This window comes from Hemicordylus capensis, chromosome 6 (assembly GCF_027244095.1).
Source record: "Hemicordylus capensis ecotype Gifberg chromosome 6, rHemCap1.1.pri, whole genome shotgun sequence".
Lineage (NCBI taxonomy): Eukaryota > Metazoa > Chordata > Lepidosauria > Squamata > Cordylidae > Hemicordylus > Hemicordylus capensis.
Window position 1 is genome coordinate 68,371,497 of NC_069662.1, and position 25,112 is coordinate 68,396,608.

Here is a 25,112-nt window from a genome sequence, read left to right on the forward strand (position 1 = left end):
CACAGTTAACAATCAATGGCGAGACACTTGGACAGGTTAGCATTAGAAGAGGCATCTTCCAAGGGGACTCGCTATCCCTTCTGTTGTTTGTAATCGCCATGACCCTACTTTCACAAATACTAAACAAAACAGGCCTCAGATACCAAACCTTTAAAACATCAAGTAAAATAAACCATCAGCTGTACATGGACGATCTGAAGTTGTATGGAAAGTCCCAGTCAGAAATTGAATCACTGCTGAACACTGTCCGTATATTCAGTAGCGATATAGCAATGGAGTTTGGACTAGACAAGTGTGCTGCATTAGTAATGAACAGAGGAAAAATAACAAAAACAGAGGGAATAGAACTGCCCAATGGAAGCAACATCAAGAACCTGGAAGAGAAAGCACATTACAAATACTTGAGCATTCTCCAGGCTGATAACATTGCACACGCTGAAGTTAAAAGAAGAATTGGAATTGAATACATCAGGAGTGTTAGAAAAATCCTAAAGTCCAAACTCAATGGCGGGAACACCATACAAGCCATAAACACCTGGGCTACACTTGTTATCAGATACACTGCAGGAATAATAGACTGGACCCAGGCAGAGCTAGAGACGCTAGATTGTAAGACCAAGAAAATAATGACCATCAATCATGCTCTGCACCCCCACAGTGATGTAGATAGGCTATACCTCCCTCGCAGCTCAGGTGGAAAAGGAATGCTGCAAGTCCAACAAACAGTAGAGGAGGAGAAAAGAGGCCTTGAAGAATATATAAAGGCCTACAAGAAAGAACAAGTCAAGAACCGAGCAGAAAAATGGAAAAAAGCCACTGCATGGTCAATATATGCACAATATAAGTGGAAAATCAGACATCACCAAGACCTGGCAATGGCTTAAGAATGGCAACTTGAAGAAAGAAACAGAGGGTTTAATACTGGCTGCACAAGAACAGGCACTAAGAACAAATTCAATAAGAGCAAAAGTCAAAAAATCCACAACAAACAGCAAGTGCCGCCTTTGTAAAGAAGCAGATGAAACCGTGGACCACCTAATCAGCTGTTGTAAAAAGATCGCACAGACTGACTACAAACAAAGGCATGACAAGGTAGCAGGGATGATACATTGGAACATCTGCAAAAAATACAAGCTACCTGTAGCCAAACATTGGTGGGACCATAAAATCGAAAAAGTTGAAGAAAATGAAGATGTAAAAATATTTTGGGACTTCCGACTACAAACAGACAAACATTTGCCACACAATACACCAGATATAACTGTAGTCGAGAAGAAAGAAAAACAAGTTAAAATAATCGACATAGCAATACCAGGGGGTAGCAGAATAGAAGAAAAAGAAATAGAAAAAACAAAATACAAATATCTACAAATTGAAATTGAAAGGCTGTGGCAGAAAAAGACCAAAATAATCCCAGTGGTAATTGGCGCCCTGGGTGCAGTTCCAAAAGACCTTGAAGAGTACCTCAACACCATAGGGGCCACAGAAATCACAATCAGCCAATTACAAGAGGCAACTTTACTGGGAACAGCCTATATTCTGCAACGATATCTGTAACAACAGCAACAACATTTGACAATAAAATTCAGCCATCCCAGGTCCTTGGGAAGGACCCAATGTCTGGATAAAACAAACCAGTCAATAACACCCGTCTGTGTAAATAAATAAATAAATAAATAATTCAATTTCTATACCACCCTTCCAAAAATGGCTCAGGGCGGTTTACATAGAGAAATAATAAATAAATAAGATGGATCCCTGTCCCCAAAGGGCTCACAATCTAAAAGAAACAAGATAGACACCAGCAACAGTCACTGGAAGTACTGTGCTGGGCATGGATAGGGCCAGTTACTAAATAAAGAGGGTGGGGATTCGATCAGGCTATTCAATTTATCAAACAACGAGCTCTAGATATAGAGCTGCAAGAGGAATTTGCATGCTTGACAAGAGGGCTGTATATAGGACCTCAAGGTTTTAATCTTAAACCTGCCAATTATTTAGATAACATTCTAGTATCTAAATTTAAGAGAGCATTGACCCTGGCCCGCCTCAATGTACTTCCTACATTGGAGGGAAAATACAAACGGGTACCTTATGCGGCGCACCTTTGTCCCTGTGGTGCAGGTGAAATAGAGACCACTGCTCATGTAATTCTTTATTGTGAATTTTATAGGGATAGTCATTCTAAGGTTTTTTTTACCTTTGCTAAAGAATTGTCCGGGCTACACCAATCTTTTTTACTTGGAGTATCTGCTGTCCAATTTTAAACCTGGGATGGCTGTTAATGTGGCCAAATTTTGTTTTACTGTATGTAAGCTTTGTAAAGCCTGCATTACTTAATTGAATATTTTGTAAAATGTATAGATTAACTGGTCTATTACCGTAATAACAACTTTATCTGTCTGTCTGTCTGTCTGTCTATCTGTCTATCACTTTGCTACATTCCCAGCAAGGGGAGAAGAGGTAGGGCAGTAAATAGAAGAAGCATTCACAAGCCTTCTTTGCCTCTCTCCTGGCCCAAAGGTGGGAAGATGAGGGACAACATGAAGCAAAAAGTGGCACTCGCCAGCCTCAGAGCCAACTGCTTTCCTGCTCCATGAGAAGGCGGGGGGGGGGTCAAGCATGGGAAGTTACTCTGCAGGGGGCATTCCGTTCTCACGAATGCTCTTATCAGATTCTGAGGTTGGGGCATAATAAATCGAACCACCTTGAGATTGGTTTTAATGAAAGGCTGTATATAAATCCAACAATAAAATCCACAGCCAAAGTCCATGCTTCAAATTGTGCCTGTCTCCCAGGAAAGAAATAAGCTGCTTATGTTAAATTCAAACATATTACAACAGCTTGACTAAGAGTGATGCCAGAATCCTGCTGCCTGTTACTAGGCAGAGCATATCTGGGAGTTGAGGGGAAGCCCTTTCCCTTGATATCGTCCTTGCCAATGGACCCTGTGTATCAACCAAAGGAGATACTTTCCAAGAGTAAAAACTCTACCTTGGAACCACTGGAGAAGGTGCTGTCCTGTGTGCTCACTAAATAAGTTTCAGTTAAGTGTCAGCACACAGAGCAGACTCTTCCCAGCAAACATAGTCAAGTGAGTAGATTAAGTCAAGAGCAGGAAGTTCTTGAGGTACCTGAGACTCCCATGTTGTTTAAGACTCAGATACGCAACAATGAAACTCACTGCAATAAGTCCAATGGGCTGTGCTGGAAAGCACAGAAAACCACTTTTCTATAGAAAAGAATAAAATATGAAGGATGTAGCCTTAATCAAGTTTCATTCTGCATAATACATGGGCATATTCTAAGGTTTTTTTAAATGCAGTCAATATCCCTTCAAGATGGAATGGTTCTGTACAAAGGTTTTTAATAAGTTTGGCTTATGCAACTTGATTTTCACTTAACATCCAATGGATCCTAATATATGGAGGACTAAAGACTCTGGGCTGGTTTAGACAAAACTGCCCAGCCACCCAGTGTAAGGAAGAGCACATGTGTGCATGTCTTGCCCTCCAGGGCATGTCGTTCCCTCCCTGCATGGTCACTTGGGAAGACAGACAAAATATCTTCTGGTTTGATTCAGCTTAGTTGTAACTGTATAAAATTTTGGTTTGGCACATGTGAATTGATTCAGTTTTCATTCACAAAAGCAAATTCGAATATTATTTATCATACAATGCTGATCTACATATATGATACTAATCCAATCCTAACAGCAGGTGGTTAAACAGATTAGACAGAAATTCAAAAAGACAAGCATTGGAGAGGGAAACTGGGAAGGAGCACAGGAAAAAAGTGGATGATTCTGGACTGTTAATATTAAAAGATGAAGCATTGTGGGGAAAGTACTAAGAGCTGAAATAAAAAATATGAATAAATAGTACATTTTACTAGCCTGGAATCAGTATCAGTATGACTATAACTGCTTTAACATGTGGGTATATCCAGCACAGACTCCTTAAAGTTATAGTACTTGGAACACATTTATAAACAAAACAATACAGTCACTCTGGGGTGGGCTTCAAATACATACCAGTTTAAAAATAACTTTGAATACCTTACTATCTAGTTTTAGTATGACTCTTCCAAGCCCTTTGATTGGTCGTGGTGCAAGAGCCTCCTGACGCTCTTTCAGGAAGCCTTCCAGGACATTCCACCAGCTGCTGCAGTGACTCATAAGGAACGTCACTACTCCAAAGTGTACCACAAGTTTTTTGAGAACCCACACTGCAATCATTAAAACAAAACAAGAGGAAATAAGAATTTAGACATTCATATGGCAAATGCTCATCAGTACATTGCAGTAGGCTACAATTAGTACATTTTATTTTTCCACTCCACAATATGAAGAATCTCATTATAGGTTGAAAAAACAAACAGTTATTAAGCAGACTTTTTATAAAGCTAAGGCTATTTATTATTTCTCTGGGTAAACCACCCTAAGTGATTTTTGGAAGGGCGGTATCAAAATCAAAAATCAAAATAATAATAATAATAATAATAGAAGAGAAACTCTATTAATAGCAAATAGTAATACCCAACAGTTTCAGATAGAATAATTGTTCCAGTTATCTTTGGGACACATTCTAACCATATTGAATATATAACCAAAAAGCATTGGCATTTACTGAGGGATATTTCTAGATGTGAGAAGCCACCAATGTTTGTGCACAAACAGGGTAAAAACATAAAGGATTTTCTAGTACATAGCAAACTGAATAACCCATCAGAACTAAGAGCTGGTAATAACTATGGGGACATGCCAGTAAGCCAATTCCACTGTGGCAACTGCAGTGTTTGCCAGAAATGTATTAGACTCTATTCATTCAAACATTCACCAAATGCATGGGAATATAAACGTCAAGATTTTTACTTGCCAAACAAAAGGAGTTGTATATGAGATCAGATGCCTATGTTCACTACTCTATGTGGTCAAAACTAACAGATCCATTAAAATAAGAATTATGGAGCATAAAAGTTGCATCACGAGGAAGAACATGTGAGCACTATTAGTAAGACATTTTGGGGAACACGGCCACAGCCAGATGATGTATGATTCTGGTGTATCGAAAAGGCTAAATTTATGAACAAAACACTTAACAACTGGCTATTAAAGATATTAAATCTCTGCCTGGAGATTTCTTATCAGGAGGTATAGAAATACAATAAATACATAAAAAAATAAAATAAAATAAAATAAAATAAAATAAAATAAAATAAAATAAAATAAAATAATAATAATAATAATAATAATAAACATTTCTAGATATACACATTGGAAACTTGGGCCCCCTTTGGATTAAATGAAGATATCAATGGGGGGGGAGCTGTTTTGCATCTCTGACCATTGTTCTTTGGCAGTAGAGCATTAATGATTGTACTGTACTGGGATAGGCTCACAGCATTCAATATAGACATAGTTTAGGATTTACCCTATCCTTGAGAGTCCAGATATTCCGGAGGCAACTAAGTGGAGCCAGAATCGGGTCCTAAGGAAGATGTTTCATTTGATTAAGACCTCTGAGTCACAAGGGAGGTTACAGCTGACTCCCAAATATTTAAATCTCTTCCTACTAGGGTGGGACTATCCTACTGAGAACAGAAAACATGAGCTAATAGCCATGTGGGCAAGACATCAAAAGCTTTAATAAGTACATGCTACCTGTATTCTGAGAGATTCATTATAGAGACATTCATTCTGAAAGATGCATGATGTTATATTCATATGAGCATGGAACAGCCAGCATGCTGATGCATTTTGGGTTTATTTTTTTTAAAGCACAATTATAGTATGCATGTGCAGATTGATTGATATGTTTTCTTTAGTATTATACTAAGAGCCTATAGAGAAAGGGGCATATTTGAATGAAGTTGCATTTAATTCTAGAGACTATGTATAGCAATATTTTATATAATGTTGTGTTGAGGGATGATATGGCTGGTTTATGTACATTATCAGAAGCATTTTGGTATGTATGCATACTTATCTAGATCTATTATATTATTATTAATTCTTGAAGAGAGACTAAGACCGGGGAGACCAGAGTTCAAATCCCCATTCAGCCATAATACTTGCTGGGTGACTCTGGGCCAGTCACTTCTCTCTCAGCCTAACCTACTTCATAGGGTTGTTGTGAGGAGAAACTGAAGTATGTAGTACACCGCTCTGAGCTCCTTGAAGGAATAGCGGGATATAAAATGTTAATAATAATAATAATACCACCACAGGAACTATCTTGGGAACTACGAGCATTCCTTTACAGTAATTTCACTGAAGACGACCTTGGTTAGGCTGAAACGCATACATTTCCCTTGAGTCATTTGTAGCTGATGTCAATTTCCTACAAGATATGAAACTTGCATCTTTACTTCATTCAAAGATGATTGGATTCCTCATCCATACATATTGGAATTTAGAAACCCAGAAGAACATCTTATGAAGGCTTGAACTGCAAGTTGTAACATTTTAATTGTGTCATTTTTATAGTCTCTTGTTTAATTTTTGTTTGAACCGCCTTGGGATTGTTTTAATGAAAGGCGGTATACAAATTTAACAATAAATAAATAAATAAAACTAACAATAACATTTCTTGTGTATTCATTTTGGAGATTTTAGTAGCAAAGTTGATTTCAAATGTTCACCACATGGGCATGTTTTTCCTGTAGTCATGTTTTTTATATATTCTAGCTTAACCTGCAGAGCATCTGCACGCTAGTACTTGATTGCTCCCCTCATCCCCTGCCACAGCCCCCCTCACCTCAGAGATCTCTCCACCCTCACCTGAGCTGCACTCCTGCTCCTCCTCCTCCACCCCACTGCTTCCATCCCCCTCACCCCTCTTGGTCACGGCTGCAGCGTTGCTGGCGCCTATTGGCCAAGCTTTAGCCCCCTATCCCCAGAGACCTCCTCACCCGAGCCCCGCTCCTGCTCCTCCCCACAGGAGCAGAAGCAATGGTTGACTGGGCCCTTTCTCACTGTTGCCACTGCCATGGCCGCTTGTTCCCTTCAGGCTGCTGACAGGCCTGGGAGCATCTCTTGCTTGCCTGCCTCCCTCCACTAATGGCCTCGGTAGCCTCAAACAGCAGCAGTGGTTGACTGGGCCCTTCCTTCCTTGCCCCACCATGGCTGTTCATTCCCCTCAGGCCGCTCAGGCCCATCCTTGCCCTTCCTTCTTTCTCTCTTCCCCTCCCCTCTCCCCCCCCCCCCCATTCTCCCCTTCCAGAGTTGACAGATCTTGTTCATCTTGTTTCCTCATCTAATTCAATGGCAGCCACCTTCTCCTCAAGGGGCTCTTTCCACCCTCACAACCTCACTATCCTTTTAGATTCCTCTCCTCTACAATCAAGAACATCTTCTGACCAGTAACAGTTGCATTCTAACTGACCTTAACCATCACAGTCTCCTCCTCCCTATCTGCATATGGAATCCTCACTGCCCAATCAGGTGCTTCTGTTCGCAAACCCTCGCAAGAGTTGCCACACACAGGATTAGCCATGGGTATGCCCTTAGAGGATTATAGATATACTAATCTTTTATATTGATGTTTTAACTGAAATTCTGTATTAAATGCATATCTTTATAATAATTTACTTCATGGTGCTCAGATACTTCTATCCATAGGCTCAATTGTTCTTTAAGGCCCATGTATACTTTTAAAGCATAAGTTTTCAGGCTACTACATTGCAGAGGGCTCCCTTTTGGTCTATTCCCAACTATGCAAGCCATATTCAACTGACAGTGAAAACCAATACAGCCTGTAGCACTGCTGGGACCCAGTGCACAAAACTAAATGATGAGAAGTGGGAATGGAGATGACTGGGGTTCCACTTGACAGAGGATAACAAAGGATCTGATTTGGGGGATTAGGTCAGCAAATAGAAAGCAAAGACCAAGAATCTAATTGACACATGTGTCCATGTAAGAGACATGGAAGCAAATAAAATGCCAGGATGTGGGGGAGATGTCCATCAGGAAGGGAAAAAAGGGATCACAAAATAAGATATAAATCAGTTGGTACCAGTAAAGGTATTCCCCACTAGAGTGGAAATAATGGGAACTACAAAGTCAGGATTTGAAAAAGATGTCTCTTGCAGAGAAACAAAGGTGTAGTGAACAAGACACAACAGTAGTACAGGCAAAACCCGTTATATGTGGACTCTATATCCACAGTTTTGTATATTCGCGGGTGTCTAACTGACACCCAATTTCATCATCTACAGATACAAAAGGGTTAAAACCCACACATCTGTGGTTCTTCTGGTGAGAACCAGAAGTGATTATTGAGGTAATTTCCAGCTGCCACTTGTCAGGAGGAGCCATTTTGTGGCTCATTTCTTTTTTAAAAAAAGCATTTTCCCCACAATTTTTCCCAGGGATGGGGAATTTGGGCCTGAGGGTACATTCCTGAAAAGCTGGACACCTGCAGAGCACAGTAGCAGACCTTTTCCCACATTTGTTTGTGGTTTTGCCCCTCTCCCCCTTTCCAGTTTTGAGAAACCTAACCACCCCCTATCTCATAGAGTCAATACTATGAATATCTATATACTACTTTGCAATGAAAGCTCCCAAAACGGTTTACAGGGATATAAATAAAATGGCTCCCTGTCCCCAAAGGGCTCATAATCTGAAAGAAAGAAAGGTAAGATAGACACCAGAAACAGCCACTGGAGGGATGCTGTGCTGGGGATGGATAGGACCAGTTGCTCTCCCCCTGTTAAATAAAGAGAATCACCACTTTAAAAAGGTGCCTCATTGCTCAGTTAGCAGGGAATGCCTCAGTAGAAGGTAATTAGTAGCAATTGCTACAGTAGGGATTGCTAGTAGCAGTAGTAGCAATTTTTAGCAATGCCTCGGTATCCACAGTCACCCTCATGGAATGGAATCCCCGTAGATACCAAGGTTTGCCTGTATACATTGCTAGTCTTATTTTGACTACCAGTATTGATTCCGTCCACTCCCATCAAATTTGTTGTTGTGAGTCTCCCTGACTAAAATTGTTGTAAGGCTACAATCTACTTCTGTGTAAGCATGTATAAGATTGCATTGTGAGTCTAAGTGTGGACAGGGCTGTCCCTAGTGGGGTGCGGGGCTGGGGGTGAATCAGCATGTGTGGGGTCCCCTTAACATTTCGTATGATTACAAAATCATACTGACTGATGACTTACTGTGTACATAGTGAGTGTGAGTGAGGAAGGTTTTTGTACATGTCCAACCAGCTTGGACATATAGTGCATTTGTAAGGGGGGAAAGTTAAAAGCACAACACATACCCCTTGTTTCACAGTTCTCACTCAGACATTCTGGATTGCAAACCAACTTGTCCACGTACAAATAAAATAAATAAAGTTTATTTAGATATTTACATTTAGCCTTACTTTCACTAGTTCACACTAGTGAAGTACTCTATGGATAGAGAGAACTCTTCCTGGCAGCTTTACTGCAGTAGGAAAAATTAGTAAAAGTCATCAAGCAAGCCACTTATGGGAATTTATTTGCTATTTTTAGAAAAAAAATCAAAAAATATTCAACACCATTTGTCCAATCCATTTCAATTTCAATAGTCAGAGCCCTCCCACCCTGCCCTATATCTGTGTCCGATATCAAAGCTCTACAGAAAGCCATTCCATAAATATACAAAATTATGAAAAAAGTGAAATCCCATACTTTCCATTGCTGGCTCTGAGAAGGAGGAGGAAGGAAAGCTCTCAGCACAGCCCAGGGCTGCAGGGCAGGGAGGGCAGAGGGTTTGCACACTATTCTGCCCCACATGATCACCCACCATCACCATCCTCCTGCTCTCACTGCCTCCCCATGAGCTCCTCTGAGTGCAGGAATGAAGGCAGGAATGGAGGAGAGACACTGAAATCGAAAGGAAAGCAGCTGCCAATAGAAAACGCTTGAGTCTCACCTGGGAGGAAGAAATAAATCAACACAGCAGGAGAGGAAGAGTTTTTTGACCCCTCCCTTTCCTCCCATTTGCCTCTCTAGGAAAGTGGATTCCTTTACTTGACCCTTAGATGGACACTCACCAAGGAAACAAGCAGCAGCACTAGCCTTTTCATGTAGACTAGAGAGACAGACTAGTACAAGCATTTAAGAGTGTTCGAAGCTCCACCCACCCACTGAACATCTGAGAGTCAGGTAGGGGAAAGGGAGCTGTAGCAACATCTCTCTCCTCTCCTGCAGGGAGCCTTTAGCAAGCAAACCTGCACGCAGCTCCTACAGAGCTACAGATCAGCAGAGCTGGGGGAGTGGAGGGAGGTTAATTTTTGCAAGGCAGGCTACTCCCCTGCGGGGCCTGTCCCAGCGCGGGGCCCGGGGCAATCGTCCCGAATGCCCCGTCCCAAGGACGGCTCTGAATGTGGATAGGGAGTGAGGATAAGGATGCGGTATATATGTACTTATTAATAATCTTAGCATTTTAAAGTTAAAAGGGATCTTGGAGTTCTTCTAGTCTAACACACTCAGTGCAAGAATCCCTGACAGATTACGGCTCAGTCTTCAATTTAAATTAATATCCTGACAATATAATCTGACAACATAAGAAAATGACTAACCTGCAACAGGCACTGGCAGCAACTGAATTATCCAGAAATTCAACCAGATCTGGACTATAACAATAGCCCATGCAAGTAATACAAAGTAGATTTCACTAGTTTTCTTCTTTTTAAGCAGTGCTCCAATCGCAGGTCTCTGTCTACCACTCACAGTGGATGGAGAAGGTGAAGAAGATGAAGTAGAATCAACACTTTCTAGGTTAATAAAAGAAAAAATCTGAAGAAAACTCTTCCCATACATTCTAAAAGGAATAAATGTGGTAACCAGAAAAACATCAGCAATATGAACCATTTCTAGGATAGTTGTAGATTTGGGAAATTCCACCTGGCATCATCACGGCCCCATTTGCCTCAAGCAAACTGTTGCACTTTCAACACTTCAACTCCATTCCCCACCAGTTCCTATATATCCACAACTAAGTCAGTTTAAACACGAATTTAACAATGCATATTTAAATTCACTAGTAGACAGAAATCCTCACTTTTTAAACTTTGGTTTCGAATGGACAAAAGCATAGTTTTCTACTAGTGAAATATGTGCTTCGGAGGTTAACAGCTCTTCTAGCATATATGAATAATGTGTTTTGTCTGCAGACAACACTTATTGATGCATCATATTCTTAATCAAAACCTTAATACACCATGGCATTCCCAACATCTCATAGAAATTATGCTAGTAATTTTATACTAGTACAAGTGGACCTCGTTACTCGCAATCCAAATATCCGCAGTCAGGCAATTGACACCCGACCTCAGTATACACAGTTTTTAAAAGGGTTAAAACCTGTATATCCACAGTTCCTAGGCAGCCGGAAATGACCTCAGAGAAAATTACCTCAGACGTCATTTCTGGCCACCATTTTGGAGCGCAGAGTCATTTTAAGATTGGGGGGGGGGGGGGTTGCGTGCAATTTTTAATGGGAAAGTGGCAGAATTTCAGCTCTCAGAGGACAATGTTAGACATCTAGAGACCTCCAGAGCATGGTATGGCACTTGCATTTCTTCAATTTTTAACTGTTTTTTTAGCCTCCAGGAACCTAACCCCCACAATTCCCATTGCCTCAATATCCACAGTTTCATTATCTGCAGCTTCAGCCAAGAACTGAACCCGCTTAGATAATGGGATCCACCTGCAATCTGTCATTTATTCAGACACTAAGACTTAATTCAATGGTCAAAAAAACCTGCCAGTTTAAAACCAGAACTAAGGCTATCTCATTTTGGTTCAGGCTTCACAAAGCTGGAAAATTGGAACCTAAGGCTGACACCTTAACTACCAGTCACGTGAACAGTAATGATGTTGTACAATGTCACTAATGTATCCATCTTAACTCCTGTGCCATATAAGCAGTAAACACCATCTTTATTTACAAATAGACCCACAGTCTCACTCCCTAGAAAACCTTGAATCTTGCTTATAATTAAGCCCAACACTCATAAGTAGACATTTCATTCTTATTCAGGCTACCAATATAGCCTTGCTTGTGAGCATATTGTGCATCCTTACTTCCGGGTAACATGGAGGTTCTACTCATGGTAGAGGAAAGGACTAGTTGTAAAACTCAAGTGTTGTATGTGAGCAAGGATGCACTATCTGCTCACAAGTAAGGGTGTGATGTCTGTCTAAGCAAAGGGGTTACCTGCAAGTTCAGGTTTACTCATTACTACCTTGTAGTTTCCACATATTTTAGAGCACAAGCTAAAGTTTTTTGGATAACTGAATATTACTAAGGCTTACATGTGTGCTTTGTTAAGCTGGCTGATAAAAAGAAAACTAGATAAATTGTAAGACTTCCAATTTGGCATTAGTGGCAAAATAGTCTAAATGGAACTAGAAAATATCTTTACTGCCTTCCCTTGAATTGCACATGTAACATGGCATCTTAGATTGGAAGTTACATACTTTTGTAGATAATGCATTTTATTCTAAGCTGCCTCAAATTACTGGCTTCTCTCATCTTTTATTTCTTTCACCAAAAAAGACCCATAGTATAAAGGATTGTGATGAAGTTAATCACAGCCGAAACACATACTATAAAATGTAACTTCCAGTACCCAGAGAATCAACCCGAGAGTCAATGGCTCTCTTGAATCCAATTCAAAGCAACTTACTAGGGAACATTTTTTAAAACACGCAAGCCATACCAAAAAATTTCTAGCATTCTTAGAGTATTCAGTCACCTGAAGGTTGTAATGGATGTTCTTCATTACTTAATTCATATCCTGTAACAGATATTGCCATGGCAATTGTAGATGTTGCAATGGAAATCATCTGACCAGGAAGTTCTGTCCCTGAGAAATGAAAGACATCTGAATAAACACAATGCCAGGAAGTTCAAACATATTTTAATAGTTGTCTTTATTATTGCATTTCCTCAGTGAAAATATTTATAATATAAATAATAAATAATATTTATACCACTTTACAAAAGTCTCAAGGTAGTCCATAATAAAATAAAACCACCAAAAATTTAAAAACAAACATTTAACACACATATGCAATTCAATTTAAAACAAATCAATAAAAATTATGTGAAATGCCTGGCTGAACAGGTGTGTCTTCAACACTTTTTAAGAAGTCATCAGGGATGGAGAAGCTCATGTTTCAACAGGGAGTGCATTATTCCAGTATAACTAATGCAACACAGAACATATGTGAAAGCATAATGGTGGAGAGCTTAAAAAAAAAAAAAACCCAGTTGGAATCAGACTTCCAATCTTTCAAGCATAGCTCCGTAGAACTTGGCCCTGTCTTGGTGTCCTCTCTATTCCTAGAAAAGTTTAAATTGGCAGCAGGTGCTTTATTACTGGGACACCCACCATTTAGAAATGGTTAGGGCTGCCATATGGGAAAGAGGACAGGTCTCTCCTGTACCTATAATAGATGCACAGAAGATGGAATTTCAGCAAGTGCAGCTTTTCTTTCAATTGCATGACAAACTGCATCTGTTGAAATAGCTCTCTTCTTCTCTTCTTTTTATTGTAGCTGAAAATTTTCTCAGAAGCTTTTTCTGAGAAGCTTATTCTCAAAGACTTGCTTACCTATATTTTTCTCTCTGAATTACTGTGCCGAAACTTCCAATACAGTATGGGTTCAAAGGGGGGAAAGGGGAAAGGAAAGAGGAAAGGAGTACTATCAAGTAAAGGGAATGAAAGGAAGATGGGCTCTTGGACTTGCTGTCTTCTTCTCCAAAATCCAGTTTAACCCAGATTAAACTTAAAAGTTTAACTTAATTCCCTGCTTCTAGGGAGTCAGATCCTGGAGGAGATAGCCTTTCTTCCTGCCATCTGACTCAGTGGTAGATTTCATGTCTAATCCCTGGCATTTTCAATTTGAAGGAACTCAGGTTACAAGCTGGGAAAGTCCTCTGCCTGAGACCTGTGAGAGCCATTACTAGTCAATATAGACAGTACTGGAGCAATGGTAATGGAGCATTATATATTTAAAACTGTAGGCTTGGAACCTTCTCTTTCTCAGACTTCCCACTCATGGACTGAGGCAGGACCAGAAATTGAATGTTATTTGGAATGACTGAATTAGGGATGTGCATGAACCTGTTTGGAGGCCCTTTTACGAGCCTCCAAACAGGTTCAAACACTGGCCAGGTCAGAAGATCGAAGACAGGGGAGAGGACAACTTTAAGGGCGGGGGAGGGTGCACTTACCCCTCTCTCCATTTCCCCCCTGCCGGTGCTCCATTTGTAAAGACCCCATCGGGGTGGCAGCATACCTCCCTGCCGCCCCATCCCCCTTTGGCAGGCATGCCTCTGAACAGGTTCATGCACATCCCTAATTCAGTCATCCCAAATAACATTCCAGTTCTAGTCCTGCCTCACTTCAGAACTCCACAGCTGTTCCAGAAAAAACAAAGGCCTCTTTCACACCTATAAACCACACTAAAGAACATAATTATGCTCAGTTCTTAGCAGGGTGTCCTAAGCGCACTACAAAAAAAGCAACCTATTTTTTTTTTACCTGAAGACTCGTTTCCACTTGGTTGCTCATGCAACATTCCTACAGTCATTAACACAACTATAAGGAGAAATACTGGAATCCTCCAAGAGCCAGCAGCAGACGCTGGGGGAGAAAAAAAGCCTTTCCATTAATAAATTTTGTATTCTTTTACATAAATACTCATTAACACACCACACAAACAGAAACAACAAGCAGAATGATTAACAGATATATTGCACACAGAAACACTATTATTGACCAAAAGAATTAATTTGAGTATTTTGCTACATTTTCTTCAGTTCTGCGCAAGTCTTTTATATGGAACCAAATCATATGACATATTTTACAGTACAAAAGATCTACTATATATTCTCCATTTATAAATAAATAAATATAAATAAAATAAAATAAAATAAAATATATATATTCTCCATTAAGATAAAGATTTCTAGTAATTAAGAGTTCAGCAAAAGAATACATTTTCATTGTCTCACTGAGAATATATTCAGAACATGATTACCCAATTTCTCACATCAAGTCTCTGTACATCATTAACACACACACAAAACATACAGATTCAAGATTCCAAAAGACTTATAAGTGCCTGCAGTTACCCTACACAGAAGATTATATTAATGTAATATAAGATTCAAGAATTTCTTCTGGAATATTTAAGGATTATTAAAGTTTCTCTTATTTCTGAAAATGCAAGCTCAAAAAAATCTTAACTATTATTTTTCAGAAGAGAACAGAAATATAATGCAACAATTACTATCATCTAATGCTGTGGAATGGTTCACAGCATCCAATGAACAGTGGTTTGCGGAATCATGTGTAAAATCTATGCACACACACACATTCTCTTGCATGAACACAGTCAAACTCAACACTTTCTAGTTTCTTTAACTACACTTTCCCATGATGTTAAACTGGGGAACTGTGGGCTAAGCAATCAACAGTCTAAGCAATCTAACAGTCAATCAACAGTCTAATGAAGGCTTCTATACTATGGTAATTCTATTGTGTTCAGCCTCACCTAAACGCAATAATCTAATCACTACAGCCTAACAATCTAACACAAATGCATAATATTTCTGATGAAAACCTGGCTGGTTTAGCATGCCTTTCAAAAGTCTTTAGAAATATTTCCCATATGTAGACATTGACTCACCCAAATGGAAGAGCAGGATAATCCAGATAGGAAGAGAGATTGTTCTCAAGTAATGTTCAGTGTTTGGATTCCACTTGAAAAATACAGTCAAAAGATAGCCTGCTATCAAGGTCCATATCTTAAAAAGGAAAGCGGGAGAAAAAGACATATCAATGGCCATTCCTAGAGAACCCAAATGACTAGCCCGGCTAGCAGGCCATGGGCTAGATTCAGTCCAAGTGATTTTATCAGTTACCTGGAAGCCATATCAAATTTATATTAAGGTATATCATATATGTTGCTTACAGATTCACTCATGGTGGGGGAGGGGGGCTTCTTCCAGTTTTTAGTGATAGAGATCTTTCACGACAAGAAAATAATAGCATTTTAGAGTTGGTCAAAATGTTCAAGGTTTCAATGTATCACAGATAGCTTACAACTGTTCCTCCATGCACCCACACATTTCCTTGGTCTATGAGGCCCAAATCAAGATGGTGATGATGGAGTGCCTGGCACCAGCAAAGATGCCCCATGTTCTCCTGGTCCTGTACTGCTTTATGAAATATTTAAGCCTTACTACACTGCTAGAGGAAGTCTCCTATGAACTGAAGCATGCCTGTTTGTTGCTTGCATCATTAGCTTACAGGACTAATTGAGATGGGGCTTCTTCTAGCACTCATCATCATCCTGACTAAACACAAAGGAGGTTTTATGGGGCCCTCCAGTACGGCAGAATGACAGCACTACTCTAACCTTGTCCCAAAAAGCTTAGGGCATTTTTTTAAAATTATTTTTTGTCTGCTTCCTTACCACTGGCTTGCCTGCCAACAAAGAGCCCCACCAATCCACACTGCTCTTAAACATTGCAGATGGAAACATCTTTCTCCAGGTGCTTCATTATTCTTCAGTGACTGTATAAGTAATTTCATTAGACAAGAAATTACAGGAGGCCAGGCAGGGATAGTATTATTATCTAAAACACTAGCCTCTCCACAAGATAATTTTCCTTTATAGCTCTTTCTGTATATAAATCCAAATAAAAACCTTCCCATATTACGCCAGCAATAAGGATATGAAAAACAAATTTTATCTATCTAAGCTTACCCAAGACTAAATCCTGAAAATAGGCCGAATTCTTATTTGCTGCCGGTTCCAAATTTAACATTAAATCTAGATTTCTTGGCTGCAATTAATGTTTTATAATTGCATCTACATTTCAACATAAAATCATAAGAACCATTTTCTGAGATGGTGCAAAGTCTTATCTCTTTTATAAACCTCTTTCTCATCCTACATCCATCATCAAACAATGTATTCATTTGTTTCATATAATTTGATCTTGAGTTTACAATTAAGAGAGATCTCAATTCAGAGCACATATCTTGGCAGGCCAATAAAACTAAAATGCTATCTAGATTGTGGGTTTGTATATTACCACCCAGGTTTGGTTAAATCAGACTTCTGAAAATTCAGGACTTTACTCACATTGACCTGGTGCCATTTTATCTTTTCTCATGACACATTTCTAGATTTTAAGAAGTCTACTACTGATCTTATCTAGATACATCTCTTAGATCATATTCTCACATTAAAGGGTTGATGATCACTAATGTCTTACTACTTACTAATTATCCATAATTGGATCAGTTCTCTCTTTAGACACACAGATATAATCAAGCACACTTACCAAGTGAGCTGTATTATATGTAAATAAATAAATAAATAAATAAATAAATAAATAAAACTAGGTTCTTTACCACCTCCAACCCAAATTTAACCAAAAAGATTGTGTACGAAGGTCCCTAAATAAATAAAACTAGGATCTTTACCACCTCTAACTCAAATTTAACTGAAAAGATTAAGTGTATGAAGGTCCCTAAGTGTACGAAGGGGTAAGGAGGCAGATGGAAGACACCTTGGTCTGTGATTAGAATCATGAACCTGTTTGTACTATGGTTAATATTTATTCAGAGGTCAAAGGAAAAGGACGGGGCGGGGGTGGAGTAGCAAAAGGGAAATGTTTGATACTACGAGCTCAGTAATGTTTATATAAGAAGGTCAAACAGTTGGCAAGGTTTCAAAAAGAAACCACATCTTATTATAGATGGGTACACTGATGGAAATAAATGGATGGAATCCCTCCAAATATCACTTGAAAGAAAGTAGGAGCCGGTTTCTGCAGAAGAGTGGGCTAAGTCCACTCTCCCCACTCATGATCAGAGTGGGAACCCTGGGCAGCCGGATCGGCCACCCACACAATTGCCGGCTCCGTGATGGAGCCAGCGGGGGCTGGGGAGCTCGAGGGCCATGCGATCCTCTGAAGCTCCAGTATGCCCTGCACGAGTGCACAGGGCATATCAGGGAGACCCCCGGAGCCGGGAGGCAGCTTTTCACCTCCCCTCCAGGGTTCTACTCATGAGTAGCCGTGGCACAGAGCCGCACCACGGCTACTCACGATCGGGAAGCCCGGGTTTGCGGAGCGCTCACTCTGCAAACCCGGGCTTAAGGGAGGGCTACAAAAGCGGGCTAGCCACTTGTAAGCAGGCTAGCTCGCTTGCCTGCAAGCCCAGTGGTTTACACAAGCAGCAAAAATCAGGCTAGGCTCTCCTAGCCTGATTTTTACTCTCATGAGAATAGCCCCTAGGTATCTGGTGAGACAATACAACCAAGATGGTTTAAATTCTTTCTTTCAGTTTCTTTGTTTTCTAATATGTAATCTGTTATGATATGTAGGAAGGAAAAGATAAAAGTATATTAAGAGTCCTTGCAGTCAAAATTGGAAATATGTCAGTGTCAATTGTGCACATGTCAAAATGGAATTATTGTAATTTATAAATTCTGTATTATGTAAGACATTGTATTGCATTTTTGATTGTTTGCCCCAATAGAAGCCTAAAAGCCAAATCTATTTGTCAGATTGCGTAAATGCAAGCCTGCACTATTCATCTTCATGTTATCTGACTGCCAGTGAACCATATCGACAGGTTGCTTACCTGTAACTTGGATTCTTCTAGTGGTCATCTGTGCTCTTACACGAATGGGCTTTGCGCCTGCGCAGAGACCACATCGGTGCTTCCAAGCTAGAGTTCTGTTTTTTGGCGGTAACCTGTATATAGGCGGCTGTGCAGGCTTCCCTCTCCAGTCTTCTGAGTCCGCAATCTAAAAGAGACTAGCAGAAAAGACATGAGAAGAGGGGAGAATGGGTGGGCGTGTAAGAGCACAGATGACCACTAGAAGAACCCAAGTTACAGGAAAGCAACCTATCGTTCTTTGAAGTGGTCTCTGTGCTTTACACGAATGGGCGCACAGCAAGCTGCACCTGTGCCATGCTCACCTGGAGGCGGGATCAGGCGAAGATAGATTGTAGCACCGCCCTGCCAAACGCCGTGTCTTTTCTGGCTTGGACATCCAGGGCATAATGGTGTATGAAAGAGTGCTTTGATGCCCACATAGCCGCCTGGCAGATGACATCTAGGGGAATAGATCTGTCAGAGGCAGTAGAAGCCGCAACCGCTCTTGCTGAATGTGCTTTAAGAGAGAGTGGAAGAGGTTTCTTGGCGATCTGGTATGCCAGGGAGATGGTGCGGACCACCCATCTGGATATGGTCTGTGCAGAGGCCTGCTTGCCCATTAGGGCCAGAGTGGAGCACAAAGAGAGAATTGGAGGTTCGAAGGGCAGAGGTGCGGTTGACGTAGAAGGCGAGAGCCCTACAAACGTCTAGAGTGTGGAGGCGTCGTTTGGCCACAGTCGTCGGCTCAGCAAAGAATGCAGGTAAGGAGATAGGTTGGGAACGGTGAGACCATGTGACTACCTTCGGAAGGAAGGCAATGTCCGGCCGCAGGACGGCTTTCTCCTTGTGGAAGGTGAGATATGGAGGATCAACTCTAAGAGCCCTGAGTTCACTGACCCATCTGACCGAGGTGAGAGCCATGAGAAAGACTACTTTACAGGAAAGGAGGTCGAGAGAAATCGTAGCCATGGGTTCGAAGGGAGCGTTCATGAGCGAAGAGAGTACCAATGTCAGGTCCCAATCCAGGGCCATGACTGGAGGGTCCAGATAAAGGTGAGTAAGTCCTTTAAGGAAGCGACTGACAGTAGGGTGTTGGAACCACGAGGGTATGGAGGCGGGAGAGTTAGCCACTATGGCTACCAGGTGGACCTGCAAGGACGGGATTTTAAGTCCGGCCTGTTTGAGGGATAGTAAATAGGCACAAATATGTTCCACAGAAACAGAGTGTAGGGGTATTTCTCCGTCCTTTAGATAGTTTTGAAAACGGGTCCACTTGTGGTAGTAGGACCATGGAGGATTTGTGCGAGGCCTGGACTATTCTGAGCAGGTCCGCTGGGAGGGAGGGCCTATGTGCCAGGCTGTGAGGTGGAGACACTGTAGGTCTGGATAGAGAAGGTGACTGTTCTGCAGGGAGAGGAGGTGAGGGATGTTCGAGAAGCGGTGGTACTGGTGGTTGGATAGACGAAGGAGTTGGGGAAACCAGGGCCACCTGGGCCACCACGGGGCGATGAGGATGCAATGTGGGCGGTCCTGGGAGATCTTCTGAAGGACTTGAGGAAGTAGAGGGATTGGAGGAAATGTGTAGATGAAGCGGTTCATCCAAGGTAGGACAAATGCGTCCCCCAGAGAATTGGGTCCAATCCCGGACCTGGAGCAATACTGGAGGCATTGCGCATTCACCTCTGATGCGAGGAGGTCTATTTCTGGGAGGAACCAGCAGCGGAAGAGGGAGTGGAGCGTGGTGGGATGTAGTTGCCATTCGTGTGATGTTGTTTGAGTCCTGCTTAGTTTGTCCGCCGTGACATTGTCTTGTGCTTGTATATAGACCGCCAAGGGTGTGATATCATGGTGAATGCACCAAAGCCATAGGACCATGGACAGGAACAGGAGGGGGGTGGAAGAGGTGCCCTTCTGTCTGTTCAGGTAAGCTTTGGCGGTAGTATTGTCCATCTGAATGAGGTCGTGGGAGCCTCATATCAGGGTAAGGAAGGCTCTCAAGGCTTTGAATCAAGGCTAAGAGTTCAAGATAATTGATATGGTGGGAGGCTTCGGCCGGGGTCCAGATGCCGTGGATGTTGTGATTGTTGGTGTGAGCACCCCAACCGTCCAAGGATGCATCCGGACGAGGAGGGTGGAAGGGGGAGCCGACAGTGACGTTGGTTGGGTCCGTCCACCACAGGAGTGTAGAACCCGAGGCGGAAGCGTTAGGTTGGTGGCGAGGGAGTCCTTGTGAGGAGAGAACACGGAGAGGAACCAGTGCTGGAGAGCCCTGGCCTGCAGACTGGCGTGAGGGAGGACATGGGTGGTGGAAGCCATATGTCCTAACAGGCATTGAACTGTTCATGCTGATTGGATAGGGTGGTAGAGTAGGTGAGTTGACAAATCCAGGATGGCCTGAATTCTGCGCTGAGGCAGGAAAATTTTGGATTGCACAGAGTCGAAGAGGATTCCCATAAATTCTACTGTTGGAGGGGGTGAGCTTTGATTTGTCGTAGTTCACCTGAAGGCCCAGTGATGACCGTATGGAGGTCTCTGGGAAGGGATTGTGGGTTGTGAGCCACCACGAGCCAATTGTCGAAATATGGAAAAATCTGGATATTTTGCTGTTGTAGGGCTGCCACCACCGGGGCCATGCATTTGGTGAACACCCAGGGTGCAGATGCCTGTCCGAAAGGGAGGGCACGGAATTGGTAAGTGTTGTGTACAATCTGAAAGCGGAGGAAACGACGGTGCTGAGGTCTGATGGTGATCTGATAATATACATCCTTGAGATCGATGGAGATGAACCACTGGTTCTTTTGCAGAAGGGAGATGATGGTAGGAATTGTGACCATACGAAACCTGCAGTAGGTGATGTAGGAGTTGAGTTCCCGGAGATCTAGAATGGGGTGAAGCGAGCCGTCCGGCTTGGGAACAGTGAAGTATCGGGAGTGGAAACCCGGGGTTTGTGGATTATGAACCAGTTCTATTGCAGATTTGGAGAGTAGAGAATCGACCTCTTGCAGGAGAGCCAGTGTGGGTGGAGTGGATAATGGAGGGTTGTATGGAGGGGTGGATGCAAACTCTATAGCATAACCCATCCTTACTATGGTCAGGGCCCAGGAGTCTGTAGTGATATTCTCCCAAGCGGAGATGAAAGGGGAGAACCTGGTGCTCCAGCGGGGAAGAAGGTGCAAGTCCTTTGGCTGGGGCTGAGATCCTTTGGATCGGTGCTGCATTTTGGATCCAGTGAAGTTGGAGCATTTTCTGTAAGGCTGGTATCAGTTGGAGAGAAAGGACTTGTCCTGGGATTGATAGTATTGCTGTTAAGAGGAGTACGGTTGGTGTTGCCATTTTTGTGGTTTATAATGGCAGGTTGTGGCGTACTGAAGGCCCATGGAGCGGGCTGTATTATGCAGTTTCTGCACTTTCTGAAGAGTATCTTCTGTTTTCTCTCCGAATAGAGAGGAGCCATAGAAGGGGAGATCCTCCACTCTGGATCTAGCATCGGGTGTGAGACCGGAAGACCTGAGCCAGGCATGGCGGCGGAGGGCGACAGAAGTTGCCATTACTTTGGCAGCCCCTTCCGTAGAGTGGCAAATTGCATGTAGTTCCTGCTTAGAGACCTACATGGCCTCTCGGAGGAAGACGCTGGCCGGGCCCTGCTGTTCTTCAGGAAGATGATCCAACGGGCTACCAGCTTTGTACTACAAATCATTTAAAGATCAAATATTACAGCCTTTGCAATGGATGGTGAATGATATTTTGCAAAGAGGGATTATGCCAGAGTCTTGGAAGTACGCCAATATCGCAGTAATTCCAAAACCGGATCAAGATTTAACGCAAGTCAAGAACTACAGGCCAATCTCACTCTTAAACAATGACTACAAACTTTTTGCCGCCATTTTGGCAAGGAGAATGAAGGTTATATTAAGACTTTTTATTCATGAAGATCAAGCAGGCTTTTTGCCAAAATGGCAATTAAGAGATAATGTGAGAACAGTTTTGAATGTATTGGAGTATTATGAAAAACACAATGATAAACAGATAGCTATGATTTTTCTGGATGCAGAGAAAGCTTTTGATAATGTCTCCTGGCAGTTCATGTGGCAGCTATTAGATGTAATGGGAGTTGGTAACAATTTCATTAGGGCTATCAAGACAATCTATTCGGAGCAATATGCTAAAATTATTATAAATGGGGAACTATCAGACAATTGTAAAATACAAAAAGGAACTAGACAAGGATGTCCACTTTCCCCATTACTTTTTATATTAGTACTGGAAGTGCTTTGTAGAAATATTAGAGAAGATGATCAAATACAAGGCCCCAAAATTGGGAAACAGGAGTATAAACTAAGAGCCTTTGCGGATGATGTAGTGTTTTTTTCTAGAAAATCCATTAGAGAAGATCGGAAGACTCTTGGAAAAAATACAACAATTTGGCCAACTGGCTGGGTTTTATATAAATAAGACTAAAACGAAGGTGTTGACAAAAAATATGGATCAGAAATCTAAGGACAGATTTTTTGAAATAAGTGAACTGAAATTGGAGAAGAAAACTAAATATTTGGGCGTCTGGTTGACAAACAAAAACGCTTTGTTGTTTTTAAATAATTATATTAAAATATGGAATACAGTAAAAACTGACTTGCAAAGATGGTCTAGAATGAACTTATCTTTAATGGGGAGAATTTCAGTTGTGAAAATGAATGTTTTACCTAAAATGCTGTTTCTTTTCCAGACTATTCCTATAATTAATATTTTAACTTGTTTTAAGCAATGGCAAAAGGACATAACCAAATTTGTTTGGCAAGGGAAAACACCAAGAATTAATTTTAAAAATTTAACAGATGCTAAAGAAAGAAGTGGTCTTACCCTGCCAGACTTAAGGTTGTATTTTGATGCTGTTTGTTTGACGTGGTTAAAAGAATGGATAACATTAAGAAATCCTAGAATACTTGATCTGGAAGGATTTGATAGAAGGTTTGGATGGCATTCATATTTGTGGTATGATAAAAGTAAAGTACATAAAGATTTCCTTAATCACTATGTAAGAAGAAGTCTAATGAGAGTGTGGGTAAAATATAAAAAATGGTTGTAACCTAAAACTCCGTTATGGCTATCCCCGATTGAAGCTTTAGCACGTAAAGAGATAAATATGCAACCGGAATGGGGTACCTATAGAGATTTGTTATGTTCCAAGAAAAGGGCTGTAAATTAAAAAACCTAATTGAAGTACAAAATTTGGTTAGTAATTGGTTTCAGTATCATCAGTTAAATGAAGTTTATAAGAAGGATCTTAAAGTTGGATTTGAGGATCAAATGTCGAGATTTGAGAGGGAGCTGTGTGAAAATGATGAAAAATTAGTTTCTAAGATGTATAGGCTTTTGTTGCTTTTGGAGGAGACAAGAGATGAAGTGGTTAAAACGACTATGATAAAATGGGCTCAAGATGTGGGTCATAATATAGATATGACAGCTTGGGAAAAATTATGGAAAATGGATTTAAAGTTCACTGCATCGATCGCAGACGAAGAAAGACTGGAGAGGGAAGCCCACGCAGCCGCCTATATACTGAGGGGGCAGGGTTACCTCCAAAAAGCAGAACTCTAGCTTGGAAGCTCCTATGTGGTCTCTGTGCAGGCACAAAGCCCATTCGTGTAAAGCACAGAGACCACGTCGAAGAACCAGAAAAGACACTTCATAAATACTGCACCGAGTAGTAATACCTAAAACTGAGGAGCCTAATCTAATGTTGAAATCTTCAGGCATAATAATTAAAGTATTTGGAAATGTTATACTCCACTCCTCCAAAAGCCACTCCATAATCAGCAGATATCAATGGGACAAAACCTTTATGATATAGGAGGAATAAAGACATTAACAAAAATAGTCACCAGAACACATGCTTCAAACTTAACTACCAAAATATTTGGGCAAATACAAGTTCTATTAATTCTCCTTGCCAACTAAGCTCTTCTTTAGTCAGAATGGCTAACCCAAGTAAAGCTCTCCTTCACTTTCTGAGCAGGCTTAACCCATATTTTAAAGTCAGGCAATCTCACTTCAGCATCATTTTCATGAGCCAAGTTTCCTGCAAGCATGTTACAACATAGTTAGAGAAATATTATCATGAAAGTAGCTCTTCATCCAGCTATATTCCATGATAAAATGCCAACAGGCCTTCTAGTTTGTTTCTGAATAACAGCTTTTGATCTAAAAGCAGCCCTATTTAATGATACCTCCGAACACGTTACTACAGAAGTGCCCTCCAAGTGTGAGCTCCTAGATTCATGTCAATTTAAGAAAATATTTTCCTTATTCTGCTCCATAGGCTTCTTGTACAGCCCTCCCAGACATATAATCTCATCCTCAAAAGGGATATGATTTACTAATGTTTCTTATGTTTTTACTCATTAGAAGGGATTTGCTAATTTCTTGGTGGCTGCCCTTCCCCTG

The 25,112-nt window shown here is 41.2% G+C and overlaps 1 protein-coding gene across 4 annotated transcripts in view; it reads right to left on the reverse strand.

Annotated features, from left to right (window-relative positions):
• Positions 1-25,112, reverse strand: part of TMEM245 (transmembrane protein 245) — a 154,533-nt gene that overhangs the window by 122,838 nt on the left and 6,583 nt on the right. For 3 of the 4 annotated variants that reach the window (XM_053260076.1, XM_053260078.1, XM_053260079.1), the window contains exons 2-6: positions 15,682-15,799; positions 14,532-14,633; positions 12,738-12,848; positions 10,557-10,751; positions 4,058-4,227 (exon numbers count right to left, since the gene is read on the reverse strand). In XM_053260076.1, coding sequence (XP_053116051.1) covers positions 4,058-4,227; positions 10,557-10,751; positions 12,738-12,848; positions 14,532-14,633; positions 15,682-15,799 — 696 coding nt within the window. Of the gene's footprint in view, positions 1-4,033; positions 4,228-10,556; positions 10,752-12,737; positions 12,849-14,531; positions 14,634-15,681; positions 15,800-25,112 lie in introns of all 4 variants that reach the window. The other variant, XM_053260077.1, reaches the window with a different exon arrangement.